Here is a 14,462-nt window from a genome sequence, read left to right on the forward strand (position 1 = left end):
CCCTTATGTTTATTTTCATGACGACCAGTAAAAAACCACAGTGTTACCCCTTATGTTTTTTTTCATGACGACCAATAAAAAACAACAGTGTTACCCCTTATGTTTTTTTTCATGACTTTGTCAAATAAAATATAAGGGGTAACACTGTTGTTTTTTATTGGTCGTCATTAAAAAAAAACATAAGGGAAATACACACATACATTTTAATGTCATGTATATCCTCTTTATTGATGATTGATTATTGTGTATTGTCATCGCTTCAGTGGTGCAGTTCCCCACTATATGTTTAAGTCCTTATCAAGCCATGACTACAGTTAAGTTGCTATTTGCTGAAATGTGCTATAGTTTGAGTTTTAATTGGGTTGTTCAAATAATAGTTTGACGACTTCTGTTGCAAATTCTGGATTTGGGGGGAAGGGGTGTTATTGGAATTTAATTATGATTATCCGACACGCCCAGTGCCTCCATGCCATTGGTTAGCCGTACATCTCATGCCAATGACTTTTTATCCGATATTTGTTTGGATATTTTTAATATCTGCCAATCATAATACATTCTTATTTGGGATAACTTTAACATCTAAGTTTGTAGGAACAATTTTATATGAATATTGTATGAATTTTCTACATCTGCCTGCATAGCAATGCATGTATTAAAAGCTAAATTATGAAGACAATTTTTAATAATTTCCCTTCTAAAAAACTTTCGTGGCCATTCGAGTAGATATTTCTGAGTTTACGAGGTTCACTGGAATGCACAACGAAATCCCTGCAGGCGCAAAAGCGCTTTACCGTACAAAGCAACGTAGCTGCGCCCTCTCTTTTTTAAGTGTAGACTGCGTGACCGCGCGCGCTTCTCCGAAGTGCTGATGGCGTGACCGCAGTAAGGCAGCCGGAGAGTGCAGCTCGGCTTAAACGTGCACTCGTCATTTGGGGTGGAGAGACATTGGATGTGTGAAGCTCTCCACAGCTCTAACACATCATCTCAGAAGGAAAACCGGCTACTCTAGGGGACGTTCACAGCTTGGTCCACAGATGCGTGACCTGCATAATAATTCGTCGTTTCTGCGTCTCATTCTGAGCGGAATATAAGGAGACGTTGCATCTCGTCGGGTGGCTGTGGAGTCACATACGGAACAACCTCCAGATCCTCCGATGAATAGGTCCATCGGTCACTCATCTAGGAAACTATGCAGCCGGACCACTTGATGCATTATTATTGCGACTGCCTTACATAACGAGGCTTGGTGGGGGATCCCGAAGAAACTGCTGCGCTTGGCTGATTTGTGGCAGCAAGGGAAACGCAAGTAGGTCAAAATAAGAAAGCTGAGACATTTCTCGTGATGTGTCGTATCATGTCCTTTCTGTTCTGCTTCGCTATGAAATGCTACGGTGTTTCGTCGGTCACATTGGATTCTCATAAGCCTATCTGTTGTTCCCATGTCATCGTATTCATGGATTACCAATACGGTCTCTCACAGGGGAGCGCATCACCCACTGGGCATGCGCCCTTCGTGACCGTCTAGTCGAGGCAACTAGGAATGGACTCTTTTTAATTAATCAATAGCAGGGTAAAGTAACTTTTTAGATTAGAAAGGTATCGTTTATTGCTGTCGCAGCACCAGCATGGTCAATGTATAGTTACCTAACTAGTTGTGTACATAATGGTGCACTACCATTTAAATCATAATTCCTGTAAGGAGCTACACCTGTTTGTGTTTTCTCTTTCTTTCTGAAAAGGGTCTATAATGGCAAGAAGTATGAAATGTAGTGGGGCAATGCTATTGTACCTTTGCATCGTTTACCACTTTTTATAATTTTTCTCAGCGGTGGGCAGAATGTACTTTTTGACTCCGGTTCACACTTTCAAACATTATCAGAGATACAGCGCCATCCAGTGTTTGCCCGCAAGTCATTTTGCAAAGTCCTTGTTTTACTTAAAAAATGTACGCTCATGCTACTCTTTTTTTTACTTCATGTAGGTAAAAAAAAAAAGACCAACATTAAGCTATACTAGCTAATATGATTCGCCAATCCACTGATTCCTGGCACCAGTGAAAAGGTGAAGATGAATGGGAGCCAGAGGCTGGGAGGCGAGACCTTCATGGTGGAGGCTGACGTCATTCTTCACACTGTAAACTCTGACCTTGCCTCCCTCTCAGGCATAGATAGGAAAACATGTCCGGCTCTGATGAAGAAGGACAACGCCGTCCCTGTTATCGGGGAATTCCTGCAGTGCAATCAGCCTCTCGATTCAGATGCTCCGGCCACATTCGAGAGAGAGTACCTATTGGACGGCAAAATGACCTTCGACGATCAGACGGGGGACAGCTTGAACGTTGCAAAGGATCAACAGTTCCAGATGTCAAACCATAAGGCGGGTCTTGAAATGAGGGATGCCGTTATAGTGAAGAACCTCAATGGTAAAATGGGCAATGGTGACAACCACGGTGACGTCGTCAAGGCAGACATTTCCCACGCTGGGGATTCCTCTGTGTGCTTCCTGGACCCCGAAGCCCGAGAGGAAGCAGATGGAAGTGCATCAGCGAGTGCAGAGGCTTCTCAAAGAGGACAGTGTGAGATAGACACAGGCCAGGGACAGGCTGTGCCTGACACTCATTGTATTACCACTGGCAGCCAGCCAGGGCTAGCGGAGCCGGTACGCTCTTCCATTCCCGGATCCAGTGCGTCTCACCTACCCGGCGAAGACAATCCGGGGGGATGTTCCGGGGACAGTTGGAGCCTCGGGCACCGGGAAAGCGGCCCAGGGGCAGAGAATCCCCTGGCTGCGAAGGAACCCGATTTGGTCATTGAAGTCGGCGGGCAGAAAATAAACGCTCACAAGGAGATCCTGGCGGAGAAGAGTGACTACTTCAAAGCCAGGCTCTCGCGGGACATCCTCAAAGTGAAGGGGCTGAGCTACAAGACGCTGTCCGTGCTGATAGACTACATCTACACCTCCCGGATGAGCGTGAGCAAGGACACCGTGGTGGACGTCATCACGGGCGCCAAGATCCTGCAGGTGCCCTGCGCCGTGCAGGCGGCCGTGGACTCCATGTCGGAGCAGCTCACCGCCGAGAACTGCTACGAGGTGCTGAGCATCGCCAAGAAGCAGCGCCTCAGCGAGCTCAAGGAGACCGCCTACCGCTTCATGAGCGACCACTTCCTGCGGGTCCTGCGGGACCCCTCCGTGTACGGCCGCCTGACGGGCTCCGAGAGGGACCTCATCCTGAGGAAGAGGACCGAGGGCCGGCCGACGCTGATGGTGGCCGAGGTCAACGACGTGTTCGACCGCGTGGGGGGCAGCAGGCCGGCCAGCCGTTGCAGCAGCCGTCCGCAGAGCCCCCTGTCGACGGCGTCGTTCGAGGAGGGCCACGCGATGTACTACTACAACGAGACGGCCGGCGACTGGCGGGCCCTGACCGCCATGCCCGAGGACATCAACACCAAGGGCTGCGGGATGTGCACCATGTACAACTACCTGTTTGTGGCCGGCGGGATCAAGGGCTACGGAGAGCGGGGGAAAGTGTCCGACCGGGTCTTCTACTACAACCCCGTCGACGACCGCTGGACGGAGGTGCGCCCCCTGAACCAGGCCCGTGCCCAGCTCAAGCTGGTGTCCATGGACGGCCACCTGTACGCCATCGGAGGGGAGTGCCTGTTCACCGTGGAGCGATACGACCCGCGCACCGACCGCTGGACCACCGTGGCGCCCCTGCCCAAGGGGGCGTTCGCCGTGGCGCACGAGGCCACCACGTGCAACGGGGAGCTGTACGTCTCCGGGGGCTCCCTCTTCTACCGCCTGCTCAAGTACGAGCCCAAGCGGGACGAGTGGCAGGAGTGCCCCTACAACAGCAGCCGCAAGAGGTCCTCCGACATGGTGGCCCTGAAGAGCTTTATCTACCGCTTCGACGTGCACCGCGAGCAGGGCGTCGACGTGTTCAAGTACAACACCATCGTCAAGATGTGGCAGGACTGCGCGTCCCAGAGTCTGGGCGGCGTCTCGCCCTTCCGCTGCGCGGTGATCGGGAACTGCATCTACTGCGTCAACAAGAGCCAGACGCTGCAGTTCGTGGTGGAGGAGGAGGGCGCCCACTTTGTGGAGGAGGCGCTGCGGCCCCCGCTGGAGGCTAAAGGGGTACTGTTTCCCTTCGTGCTTAGTTTGCCTGAGAAGCACGAGGCGGTGGCGTAGTGGGGGCACGGGCTCCAGAACAATGGCGTGTCTCGGAGCAGGACTGGAAAAGGGCGACGGCCAACCCCTTTGATTCAGTATCAGCGTTATATATTTCATTGTGTCCAATGTACCTGCTTGAAGTGGAATGTGTGTATTTGCATGGCAAAGTCATGTGTCTACAGGGGCCAGCCTTAAGAAAAGGGACAAAAGTTAACTTTCAGTGTTGAATGAATGGACACAGCAACACAGCTGTAGATAATTACATGATGGAACTGACCTTAGGTGGTTGTGGATTTTCTATGTTCACCTTTGTTTTTGCGCACTTTTTAAAATTCAGTTAGCAGAGATATTGTCAAGGACGTATTTAATTGTTGATAATGAAGAACTATTTTAAACGTGTTGGCTCCATCACGCCTGGACAAAGCTCTTATCTAGACTTGTAACAAGTTTTTTATTCCAATCCAAATCAATTGGTGATAAGGCCACAGTATAAACCACTGACTGCAACAGTTGGTGGGAACCCAGAAGCCTCATCTCGACTGCCTTTGAACTGCTATCACAGTGTCTATTAAACGGCTACTACAGATGTTAATAAACACATGATGCTACCCATGTAGATTTCCAGAACATTGATTCTGCTTAATGTTCATGTTAGAAACCCTCTTGACTTGAGGTCACCATTGTTGTGATGTAAAGCTTAACACGAAGAAGCAAAATAAGCATTTGCCATTTGGATATTTGTTGTGATTGGAAAACTGTGAACAAATGATTGGCTTATTACAAAGGGAAACGTGTGTGTATATGGATTTCAGACACTATTTGGGTTGTTACTACAAACTTGGTTTAAAGTGATTATGTTTGCCACGTTCTCCAAAGAATAAAATAGGACTTAAATGAGATTAAAAGAGCACTATGTATCTTACAGATATTTTTGATATGCATTGTGTTTATCAGATAGCATATGAAAAGCACTCCTGTGACTTACACACTATAATCCCATCCAGAATCAAGCAAAAGCTTTGGTTTCCAATAGGAGGGCATCCTATCTGCCCTAAAAGCACTATGAGGGAAGTTCAAAATAACCTATGCACAAAGGCACTTCTGACCGTCTTGTGAATCAATTGATCCATGGAAGATCACATGTCACAGTAATGACAAGATAAGATAATTCCTAAGAAATATTTTATTTTCTATATATGCCACAACACAATTAACTGCATATCATGTTGAGTTCTGACAATATTTGTTGCCATTGCAATAAACTATCAGTGTGAGTTTGGATTTTCCCCATCAGGAAAGAAATGCTTTTAGTTATGCTTTACAATGTTTCAGAGCATTCACTGTGAAAATGTATGTGTTTGGAATGCTTCTTTAGTATCTCCCTGGAATCAATATTTTTTGAATATTTTTTGACTGAATGCAGCTTTTTGTGATGATGGTACAATGATGCGATGCTAGTTGAAAAGCTTTCTGTCCAAGTCATTTTTATCAAGCTTAAAGTTAACTAACTGTTGGATGCCGTCCAAACTAAGTGCTTCAAATAAACCATTTTGTGGTTGAACATTTGATGAAAGGTAGACTAATTTCCCTTCAAAAATGCTAAAATGTATCTCGACTACTTATTATCTCTTGCTTAAACCCATGATGCTTTGAAGTGGTCAAATTAAGACCCTGGGAGAACAGTACAACCCATGCAGGGGCGGTCTCCATGGAAACCTCATGTAATGTAGGAAACGTTACAATGTCATGGGAATTGTCACTTCCGAACAAATCAAAGCCAATTTGAGAGCTGTTGCTTTTCAGTTCTGAGTCCCCTTATCTAAAGTGTCATCTTACCTTAAAAGCCTTGCAGTGGGCAACGCCATCCGGCCCTGAATGACCCATAATTGGTCAGCAGCTACAAACAGGGAGCCAATTAATCTAACACATGTCACACGTAACATGTGTTTAATTACATAATGTATACACCATAACACATTACAAATACAATATATTATACTGCTAATACATCATAGAAAAACTTCCAAACAGTATACTAACATGTGTTTACTTATACTTAATACAATATCTCATGCATTAGAGAATATCTTTAATACTAGTATACAAACAGCATGTATAGCATACGTAACATACGTGATCACCAACTTTTCTTTTCACCATTTCTGTCCAATTTCTCCAATCTCTTCCAATTGGCAAACAACATTTTGGTCCAAAGAATAATGCGCTAACATGATTCTAAGCAAATAATCCTGCACATGTTTTGCTATATTCGTGAAAATTTCTACAGATGTAATAGTCAGATTAAATATAATTCCTTGGCACAAGGCAAACAAAAATAGCTTGCGATTTTAACATTTCTATAGCTATGGTATGGCTCACAGGTACCTGTTTCAGGTAAACTCTAAGGTGCTAACTATTACAAGATTCTTACCTTAGGATGGGTTTTTATTCTATTCATGCCCGAACCCAATACACAATTGAATCACATGTGGACGTCTGGCAAAATCTGTTATAAAATCTACTATTGCAATAGACTCATATCAGTGGGAGTTATGTTAGGCCATAGTGAAATGCTTTACAAAAAAAGCAAGAGGTGCCAAGAATAACACCATTAATAGAGAATAAAATCCCTCAATTGATTGTATCATGGATCTTTTATAAACATTCTAGTTCAGCTATATATTTAAAAAAAATGAGTAAATAACTGCAGTTCAAAAGTTACATAGTGCAGTTTTACCATTGCGCTACACCTGTGAATGGTCTGCTGCCATCAAGTGGTCCACGAGTGTAAACTCTAGGGACGCTGCGGCACATCCTTGTCAATCACACTTTTAAGGTATGCAACTGCTTTTTTCATCTTATTTAGCTGAAAAGTGGATTATCCAACATCTACAGATCCAAAGTCAAACCTTTTCTTGAGCTATCTCATAAACCAACAACATGTAACCCCTTCACTGATTACTCAATGTGCAACAGGTGTGCAGCCTCACCCAGCACCAGAGACCAATCAGTCTGACCCTGGCCAGGTGAGGCTGGTTAAACCCACCATCATCCACACACACTCCCCAAATGACTGGTACAGGAAGTTTGGTTTTCATTGTCCTTATTGTATGGACACCCCCTATGCAAAGGCCGGTCTGGCAGCTGATGGCGTTGACAGTTTGGAGGAAGCACAATAGGGTACTGGCATTCGCCATCCGCCCCCGTCAGGTCAAAGGTCAGCACGGCCCGCAGGATGCAGATGCATGCGTCAGTGATTCCCAGGAGCACTCCGAAGACGATGTGGGAGCCGTAGGGGTGAGGACTGGGATGAGCAGGTTCAGCAGGCCTTGGAATCACAGCATTAAGACTCACAAATTGGCATGTGAATTTCAACAAAGAATATAAACCCTTAAATTGATAGGGTAGAGGTAATGCTAGATTTATTTGTTTTAATTCCACCAAAAACATTTACGTGGAATAGGGTGTTGTTATTAGAGGCATTTCTTAAGCCAATTTTTTATATCCCCTTATGGTTTTGCCTCCTGAGGTGACGCAACCGGCATTTATTTTTTGGGACATAAAAAGTACAACTTCGGCAAGGCCACATGGTTACCGCACCAGCGAGTAGGACTGAGCCCTGGTTGAAGCCAAGGACAGTCAGTTCATCCTCATGTGGTCACAGATCTGTCCGAAAGCGATGCAGCTGAGCATGCTGCTGCAGCCCAGAGCCAGCATGAGGTTGGAACACTCCCATGTGAGGAGCATATCACAGAGAGCATGATGATGGGGGAGCCCTATGGAAACCACTCTGGCTCCATACTCGACCATCAACATCCCTGACCGGGGCCCGCAGATCATCATGAAGCCATAGCTCATGGTGTAGCATGGTATTGATGATAAAATGGATTTAGACTTTTGTTTTAAGAAGTACAGATATGCTGTATTTGGGAAAAGCTTAGGAGGGAAATGGTTATTATCATTTTATTATTAGTGTAATGTTAAAAAAAGTTACTCGCATGTTTTTGAATTGGAATTGGAATTCCAATTGGAATACGTTCAAAGGCTACTTACGCCGAAAGTCATGTGAAAGCCCATAATTAACATATTCTTGAGAAAGAATGAGGCGGCAATCCTCTATCCACAGCCTCCATCCGGGGTCGGGTTGACAAGAGGAGGTATCGGAGGCGGTCCATGTGGCTGGTCGGAGGAAGGTCGACTGCAAGGGTCGGTGCGGCCGTGCGGAAGATGTTCATGTAAACGCACAAACTTGAGCGTGGCTTAACGGGTTGTAGGGTCTATGTTGATTTTATTTTAAGCGCACACAACAGTGCAGTGCACAATCTTTGCCACGATACAACAGACACACAAACAAAAATGTATATATATATATTTTTTGCGATTGGGTCAAAGGAAAAATCGAATTATAATTACATTCTAAAAAAAGCCTATTCAACTATAACAAACCTGTACGAATTCAAATCCTGATCACATGAGTGTCCTTGACGCATGCGTGGTGTAGCGGTTTCGGGGATGATGATGATGAAGATGCCCACTGACATCAAAATAGAGCTAACGATCTTCCAACGTGTCTAGGCTATTGTAGCACCTAGAGCTTTTATTATCGCTGTTTGCTAAGTTGTTGCTTCTTTTTTTTTTTACCATAGCCACACCTTGTGGTCTCGCACAAGTAGTCCAATAATGTCTGTGGCAAATGCTAAACACACTGTACTGAATCCGGTAAGGGTCTTTCATATTTAATGATGAGCTGTACAATATGTTGACATGTATTTATTCATATATATGTATATGAATATATTCTTTAACCCTGCGACGGGCTGTCAAACATCGCTGTCCAGGTCGTTTGTAATATAGGACAGCCGACTAGCCGTGGGCATAACTGCAAGCGGCTTTCTGTTTATCTATGTTCTGCAAACATTCAAACAGGCAAGGCTTCCATGTTTATGCAACGCTAGCAAGTTTCTGTGACGCTTTGCTAAATCAGTGTCTGTCATTAGGAGGCTGTAACGGCTTCGGCTGAGCCTTTGCATGCACCCACACTTGGACCCTCCCTGTCCCATTAACCGCAGGTGATCCCGTACACCGGATCCATACCTGGTGGGCTGCACACCGGGGAGATCATCATCGTCCAGGGCACCGTCCCGCCAGACGCTGACAGGTAAATAGGTCATCATCATCATCATCAACAAAAAATAATTGAAGCTTCAGGAGGACACAGATATGTGAATGAATGAGATTCAATTTCACTACAATTCTGCACTTTACACGGCTAAACTCTTATCTAAACTCTCTCTCTCGTCATATATCCGTCCACGGTGCTGTGTGTCCCACGGTGACAGGTTCCACATCGATCTGTCAAGCGGATGCAGTACTAAGCCATGCTCCGACATCGCCATGCGATTCAACGCCTGCTTCGAGGGCACACCTAGCGTCACCTGCAACTCCCTCACGCAGGAGCGCTGGGGCCAGGAACAGACGCTCCAGCAGCTCCCCTACAAACAGGGAGCGCCCTTCGAGACCATCATACTAGTGCACGAAGACGTCTTCAAGGCTAGTGGAGTCATGCATGGGAAGAGTGACATGGGCTGTTGGCTAATGTTTAGGTTTCAAGGTTCAGCCTTTGAGGTCTTTTGATGGCTGCATCTAGGGCTTAGGAAATTGAAATGCCATGAAAATAAAAGCAGGATGTGAGGAGAGGTGGGATAATGGGATGGAAAATACTTGATGTTGTGGTAAACTTCTTTCTCACCACTAGGTGGCAGTGAATGGCACTCACTTGCTGGAATACAAGCACAGAATTCCACTGGACAGGGTCGATACATTTTCCCTTTCTGGGAAAGTGAGGGTGAATGCGATTGGTTACATACCAAACTCGGTGAGTACCACATGTCTAGACATATTTCTCTATTGCGACTGTATAATAAAAAAACGAAAACACACATTTGAAGGTTTCTAAATCAGAGCTTTCTCATTTTTAAAAGGCAATATATTAAGAATCAGGTGACTTGGTGAGTTGGAAGCACAGTGATGGGATGAGGCAAAAGGGAAAGAAGGAGAAAGACAAATGAGTTGACAGAGCAGAGCAGTGCAAATGAGGAAGGCAGGCATGAGGTGGGGAAAGGGGAACAAACAGAATAGATGGGAGAGGGGAAAGGAAAGAGGGGCATTAATAACTTGGTTAGTTATTTTCTGGGAAAGTGAGGGTGAATATGATTGGTTACATACCAAACTCAGTGAGTAGGCCTACATGTCTAGACATATTTCTCAATTGCGACAATATCATTTAAAAATGAAACCACACATTTGAAGGATTCTAAATCAGAGCTTCTCCCTTTTTAAAAGGCAATATATTCAGAATCAGGTGACTTGGTGAGTTGCTTTCTTTTTCAAAATTTTAACAAAGCTTTCCCTTAATATCTGATCCTTCTACAAACACATATTTGGTTGTATTTCAGAGTTTACCTTACAAAGGCAGTATACTCAAGGGGCTGAAACCAGGGCAACACATCACAATCAAGGGACAAGTCAGCATGTACCCTCACAGGTAAGATAAGAGGTTCAAATGAGTCAATCTCTTCGTGGTACATAGGAGTTTTAAGTTATTGACAAGAAGGTATGTACCTATTCTTCTGAGGTAGACTCTTAATATACTTTGACTTCTACAAACAGCCAAATGGACAACCTGGCCGCTGACCTCAGCCAATGTGCCATGGGTCTGATTTATTTCCCCCACTTCCGCCCCAGTTTCACGGTGAACCTTCGCAATAGCAGGACAGAGAACATCGCTCTCCACCTGAACCCGCGCATCAAGTCGGGCGTGTTCATCAGGAACTCGTACCTGGGCGAGGCGTGGGGCTACGAGGAGAGGGAGCTGCCCTTCTTCCCCTTCTCCCCGGGGGAGTACTTTGAGGTAGGCATTTACGTTTACATTCAGCAGACGCTTTATCCAAAGTGACTTACAATGAGTACTTATTTCTCAGAAGAAAACAGAAACAATACATTGCTGTCGGTACGATAAAGATATTGATAGAAACATGCGCTAACCATTTACAATGATCCGGGTTAACCCGTTCCCTGTACAATAAGATAGCCAGTGAAAGACACTACACAATGGTAGGCGCACCCTTCACCCACAAAGACGTCGCCCATCAGTTGGATTCGTCTGCTTTAACACGTCATAATCTATTAATTTCAGCCAATCATTTCGTACTGCTTTTATCCTTCTGTTCTGACAAACCCCCTCTGCCAATGGCGGCTGGCGGCTCTGCTCAGATCCTGATGCTCTGCCAGCCCCACCAGTTCAAGCTGGCGGTCAACGGCTGCCACCTGCTAGAGTTCCGGCACCGGGTGCAAGACCTGAGCAGCATCGACCAGCTGGAGATCATGGGAGACCTGGAGCTCAGCGACGTCAAGCTGTGGTGAACCCGGGCCCGAGCGAGACGACGGGCGAGGTCAATGCAGCTCTTCTTTAGGAGGGTTCCCAGGGTATGGTCGCTAGGTCAGGCCAGCCTAGTCCAGCATATCCCTTTGTTTTGGTCGCTGGTGCTGAAGACCGTCTCAGCAATGACAGTGGATGCTAAGAAAACAAGAGCGGTCTTGTGCTGATTAACATCAAGGCTAGATGGGTCCGTTGGTGCCAACATCTCACTGATTTCAGGCGAATCCAGCATTTACTTACCACTGATAATGAGGAGCTCTAGGTTTAAACATGAATTTTAAGGCCAATGTACGAGTCCCCTGCCTCTTCTTGAAGGAAATTAAGTGCATGAGCAAACTAGGGTCGGCCGGCTGCAAGCTCTTATATGATGTACCACTACTGTTTACAGCTAACCGCTTCCTAGGTTAATTTCTGTCTATAATAGTACTTATACTGTAATATAACAAGTAACAATTTGCTATCCTCATTAAAATGTACATCCTCAATAACATGAGCCACTAATAAAATGAAATCTTGGTACTTGGGCAAAGGTTGCCGTACATTAATGTATGTAAAGAAACAAAAAACACTCCAATGTTCAACATGAAACAGGTTATTCCCATATGATGGTGATGGCCTGAAGCACAGTGCAGGACTGCTTGAAATATTCCAACTCAGTTAAATACAAACAAGATTGTGCAACTTATTATGCGCTCTTTAGTTTTTAAAGTTAGCCTGCTACTTATTGTTTTTTTTATCCTTCTGATGAATCAATGTGCTCCGGTCTCTGCCCACTTTTATACTGCGCAGCGTTACCTATTATGTTGTCTAATTGGAGGTATTATTTAACTAATGTATGCACTATGAAATTGTTTTATTTCAAATAAATGTATCACCATCATATTATAAATGTGTCCGACAGTCTTGATGTCTTTACAGACAAATCAAATGGAATATTAAGCAGTACAACAATACATCATAAGTACAAAAATATATAAAAGGTTAATTGGATTTCTATATCCCATAGGTTTTTTTTATGTGATTGCAAAAAATTTAATGTATTGATCTTTGGGGCAGATATAAACTAAATCCTGTTATGATAGATGGATCCATTATTGAAAAGGTGCATCTTTCGTATTTGTCCACAAGATGGTAGCAGAATGTCAAAGACTGTCAAGACAACCGTGAACTGAACACATGTATATATTATGTTAGTGTCCAATGAACGCTGGCCTGGGTCACAGGCCTGACTTTAAAGCAGTGCTTTGTCAGATTGTGTCACATGACTCTCACAGCATCTCACCACTGCTGGGTGACCCCAATGAGGACATGCTCTGGTCTCATATAAAGTTGTTTTTTTATTATGACCCACAACAAATAGAACTTTGAAGAACACAAGAAAATAACAATGGTGAGGCACAATACTGTCTTTATCTGTTGTTTTTATATACATTTATTTATATATAAAATTAAAATAAAAACCTTGGGGGAAAAAAGCAGAGTGATATGCATAACATGGTGACCTCAATCATTGTCTCTGATTGCACTGTTGACTGCCAACAAGAATGTCAAGAGTGAGAAAGGCATAAGACGTTGTCCAACCAGCAAAGGACAAATAGGCTTAACTTTTGTTTGACAAAAAAAAGGCCAGACCCGTGATTCATGAGAAGAAAAAAGCAGCTTGATGCAACCCCAAACAAACAATGTGCTGTCCAAAGAGACACTTCCTCGTTCTTTTCCTTGATGAGGCGCACGGCGCGCCCATGTCCCACCCCTGGTCACCTGCGGGCTGCGCCGGGCGGGGGTGGGGGGCTTGTACATAACGGACAACAGAGTGTCCTGTCTGTTGGCATCGTCAAAAAATGGCAATTAGTCCAGGACAGGAAAAGCTCCCCCTGGCTGGGGGACTTTTGGTGGGGGCGCTCACCGCTCAGAACAGTTTTGGCTTGGTTTCATTTTAATTCAGTTTGGTTCCCGGCAGCTGAATTAAAACCCTTCTTTTGAGAGTTCAGGTTCCCCTTAAGCCCCGAGAGGTCGGGCTGGGGGGAAAAGGCAGCGCCGAATCTGACACAGAGTCTGTCGGGGGAGGAGGGGGGGGGGGCAGGAAGGAAGTGAAAGAGCAGCAGCGCTTATGGGGGACACGGACGGATGTTTGGATGGGTGCGGATGGGAGGAGATCGCGCTGTCCTCACACAGAGCTGAGTTTAACCAGTCCCCGGACAGAGTCCTCGTGGAGGGAGTCCTGACTGGCGGGGTTGTAGAAGCTTGCCGGCATGCCGTGGGCATGGCCCATGGGGCTGCCGCAGGGCAGGATCCCCGGGGGCGAGGGCACCTCCTCCGGGGTGAGGAAGTGGTGGTGGTGGTGGTGGTGGTGGTGGAGCCCCGGGTCCTGCTGCTGGAGCGGGTGTCCGTGGCCGTGGGGGTGTCCGTGGCCGTGGACGGGCAGCATGTCGGCGGGCTCGTGGCAGCTGAGGTTGGGGTTGGAGGTGGGCGGCGTGGGCTGCCCGACCAGGGGCAGCGAGCTGAAGGGCTCCCCCGGGGTGAGGGAGGTGCGGCCGGGCAGGGAGCCGCCGTCGTCGGGGCAGGAGGCCGGGATGATGGGCTCCACGCTCTGCTGGAGGAGGGGGCTGGCTGCCGCCTGCAAAACGAATTTGGTGCTCTGAATGCACTGGTCTTGGTCACACTGGGGCAGGAGGGATTGGGAGTGGTTTGAGCGGTTTAAATGGGAAGCACAGTGATGGGATGAGGCAGAAGGGAAAGACAGACGGACAAATGAGTTGACAGAGCAGAGTGGTGCAACGCAAATGAGGAAGGCAGGCATGAGGTGGGGAAAGGGGAACAAACAGAATAGATGGGAGAGGGGAAAGGAAAG

At 46.0% G+C, this 14,462-nt stretch overlaps 3 protein-coding genes across 5 annotated transcripts in view; 2 read left to right on the plus strand and 1 right to left on the minus strand.

Annotated features, from left to right (window-relative positions):
- Positions 1-840: 840 nt before the first annotated feature.
- Positions 841-9,331, plus strand: LOC130382774 (kelch repeat and BTB domain-containing protein 11). Of its 2 annotated transcripts, none has more exons than XM_056590664.1 (3): positions 841-1,306; positions 1,982-7,390; positions 9,243-9,331. In XM_056590664.1, exon 2 carries the CDS (start codon positions 2,068-2,070, stop codon positions 4,189-4,191), a length of 2,124 nt encoding a protein of 707 aa, XP_056446639.1. In that variant the 5' UTR covers positions 841-1,306; positions 1,982-2,067; the 3' UTR covers positions 4,192-7,390; positions 9,243-9,331. The 2 variants fall into 2 exon arrangements, with proteins under 2 accessions (XP_056446639.1, XP_056446641.1); XM_056590666.1 differs by lacking the exon at positions 9,243-9,331 and adding an exon at positions 8,300-8,381 and having other exon boundaries at positions 1,982-7,470.
- lgals8b (galectin 8b) lies at positions 7,853-11,595 on the plus strand. Its single transcript, XM_056590656.1, has 6 exons — positions 7,853-7,909; positions 9,243-9,331; positions 9,513-9,723; positions 10,629-10,717; positions 10,918-11,083; positions 11,446-11,595. Exons 1-6 carry the CDS (start codon positions 7,853-7,855, stop codon positions 11,593-11,595), a joined length of 762 nt encoding a protein of 253 aa, XP_056446631.1.
- A 567-nt stretch (positions 11,596-12,162) lies between these two features.
- Positions 12,163-14,462, minus strand: part of LOC130382775 (palmitoyltransferase ZDHHC14-like) — a 40,888-nt gene continuing 38,588 nt past the window's right edge. The window contains exon 10 of one of the 2 annotated variants that reach the window (XM_056590668.1): positions 12,163-14,228. In XM_056590668.1, the coding sequence (XP_056446643.1) occupies positions 13,779-14,228 (450 nt within the window). In that variant the 3' untranslated portion in view covers positions 12,163-13,778. Of the gene's footprint in view, positions 14,274-14,462 lie in introns of both variants that reach the window. The other variant, XM_056590667.1, reaches the window with a different exon arrangement.

The sequence above is a fragment of the Gadus chalcogrammus genome, chromosome 5, assembly GCF_026213295.1.
Source record: "Gadus chalcogrammus isolate NIFS_2021 chromosome 5, NIFS_Gcha_1.0, whole genome shotgun sequence".
Classification (NCBI taxonomy): Eukaryota; Metazoa; Chordata; class Actinopteri; order Gadiformes; family Gadidae; genus Gadus; species Gadus chalcogrammus.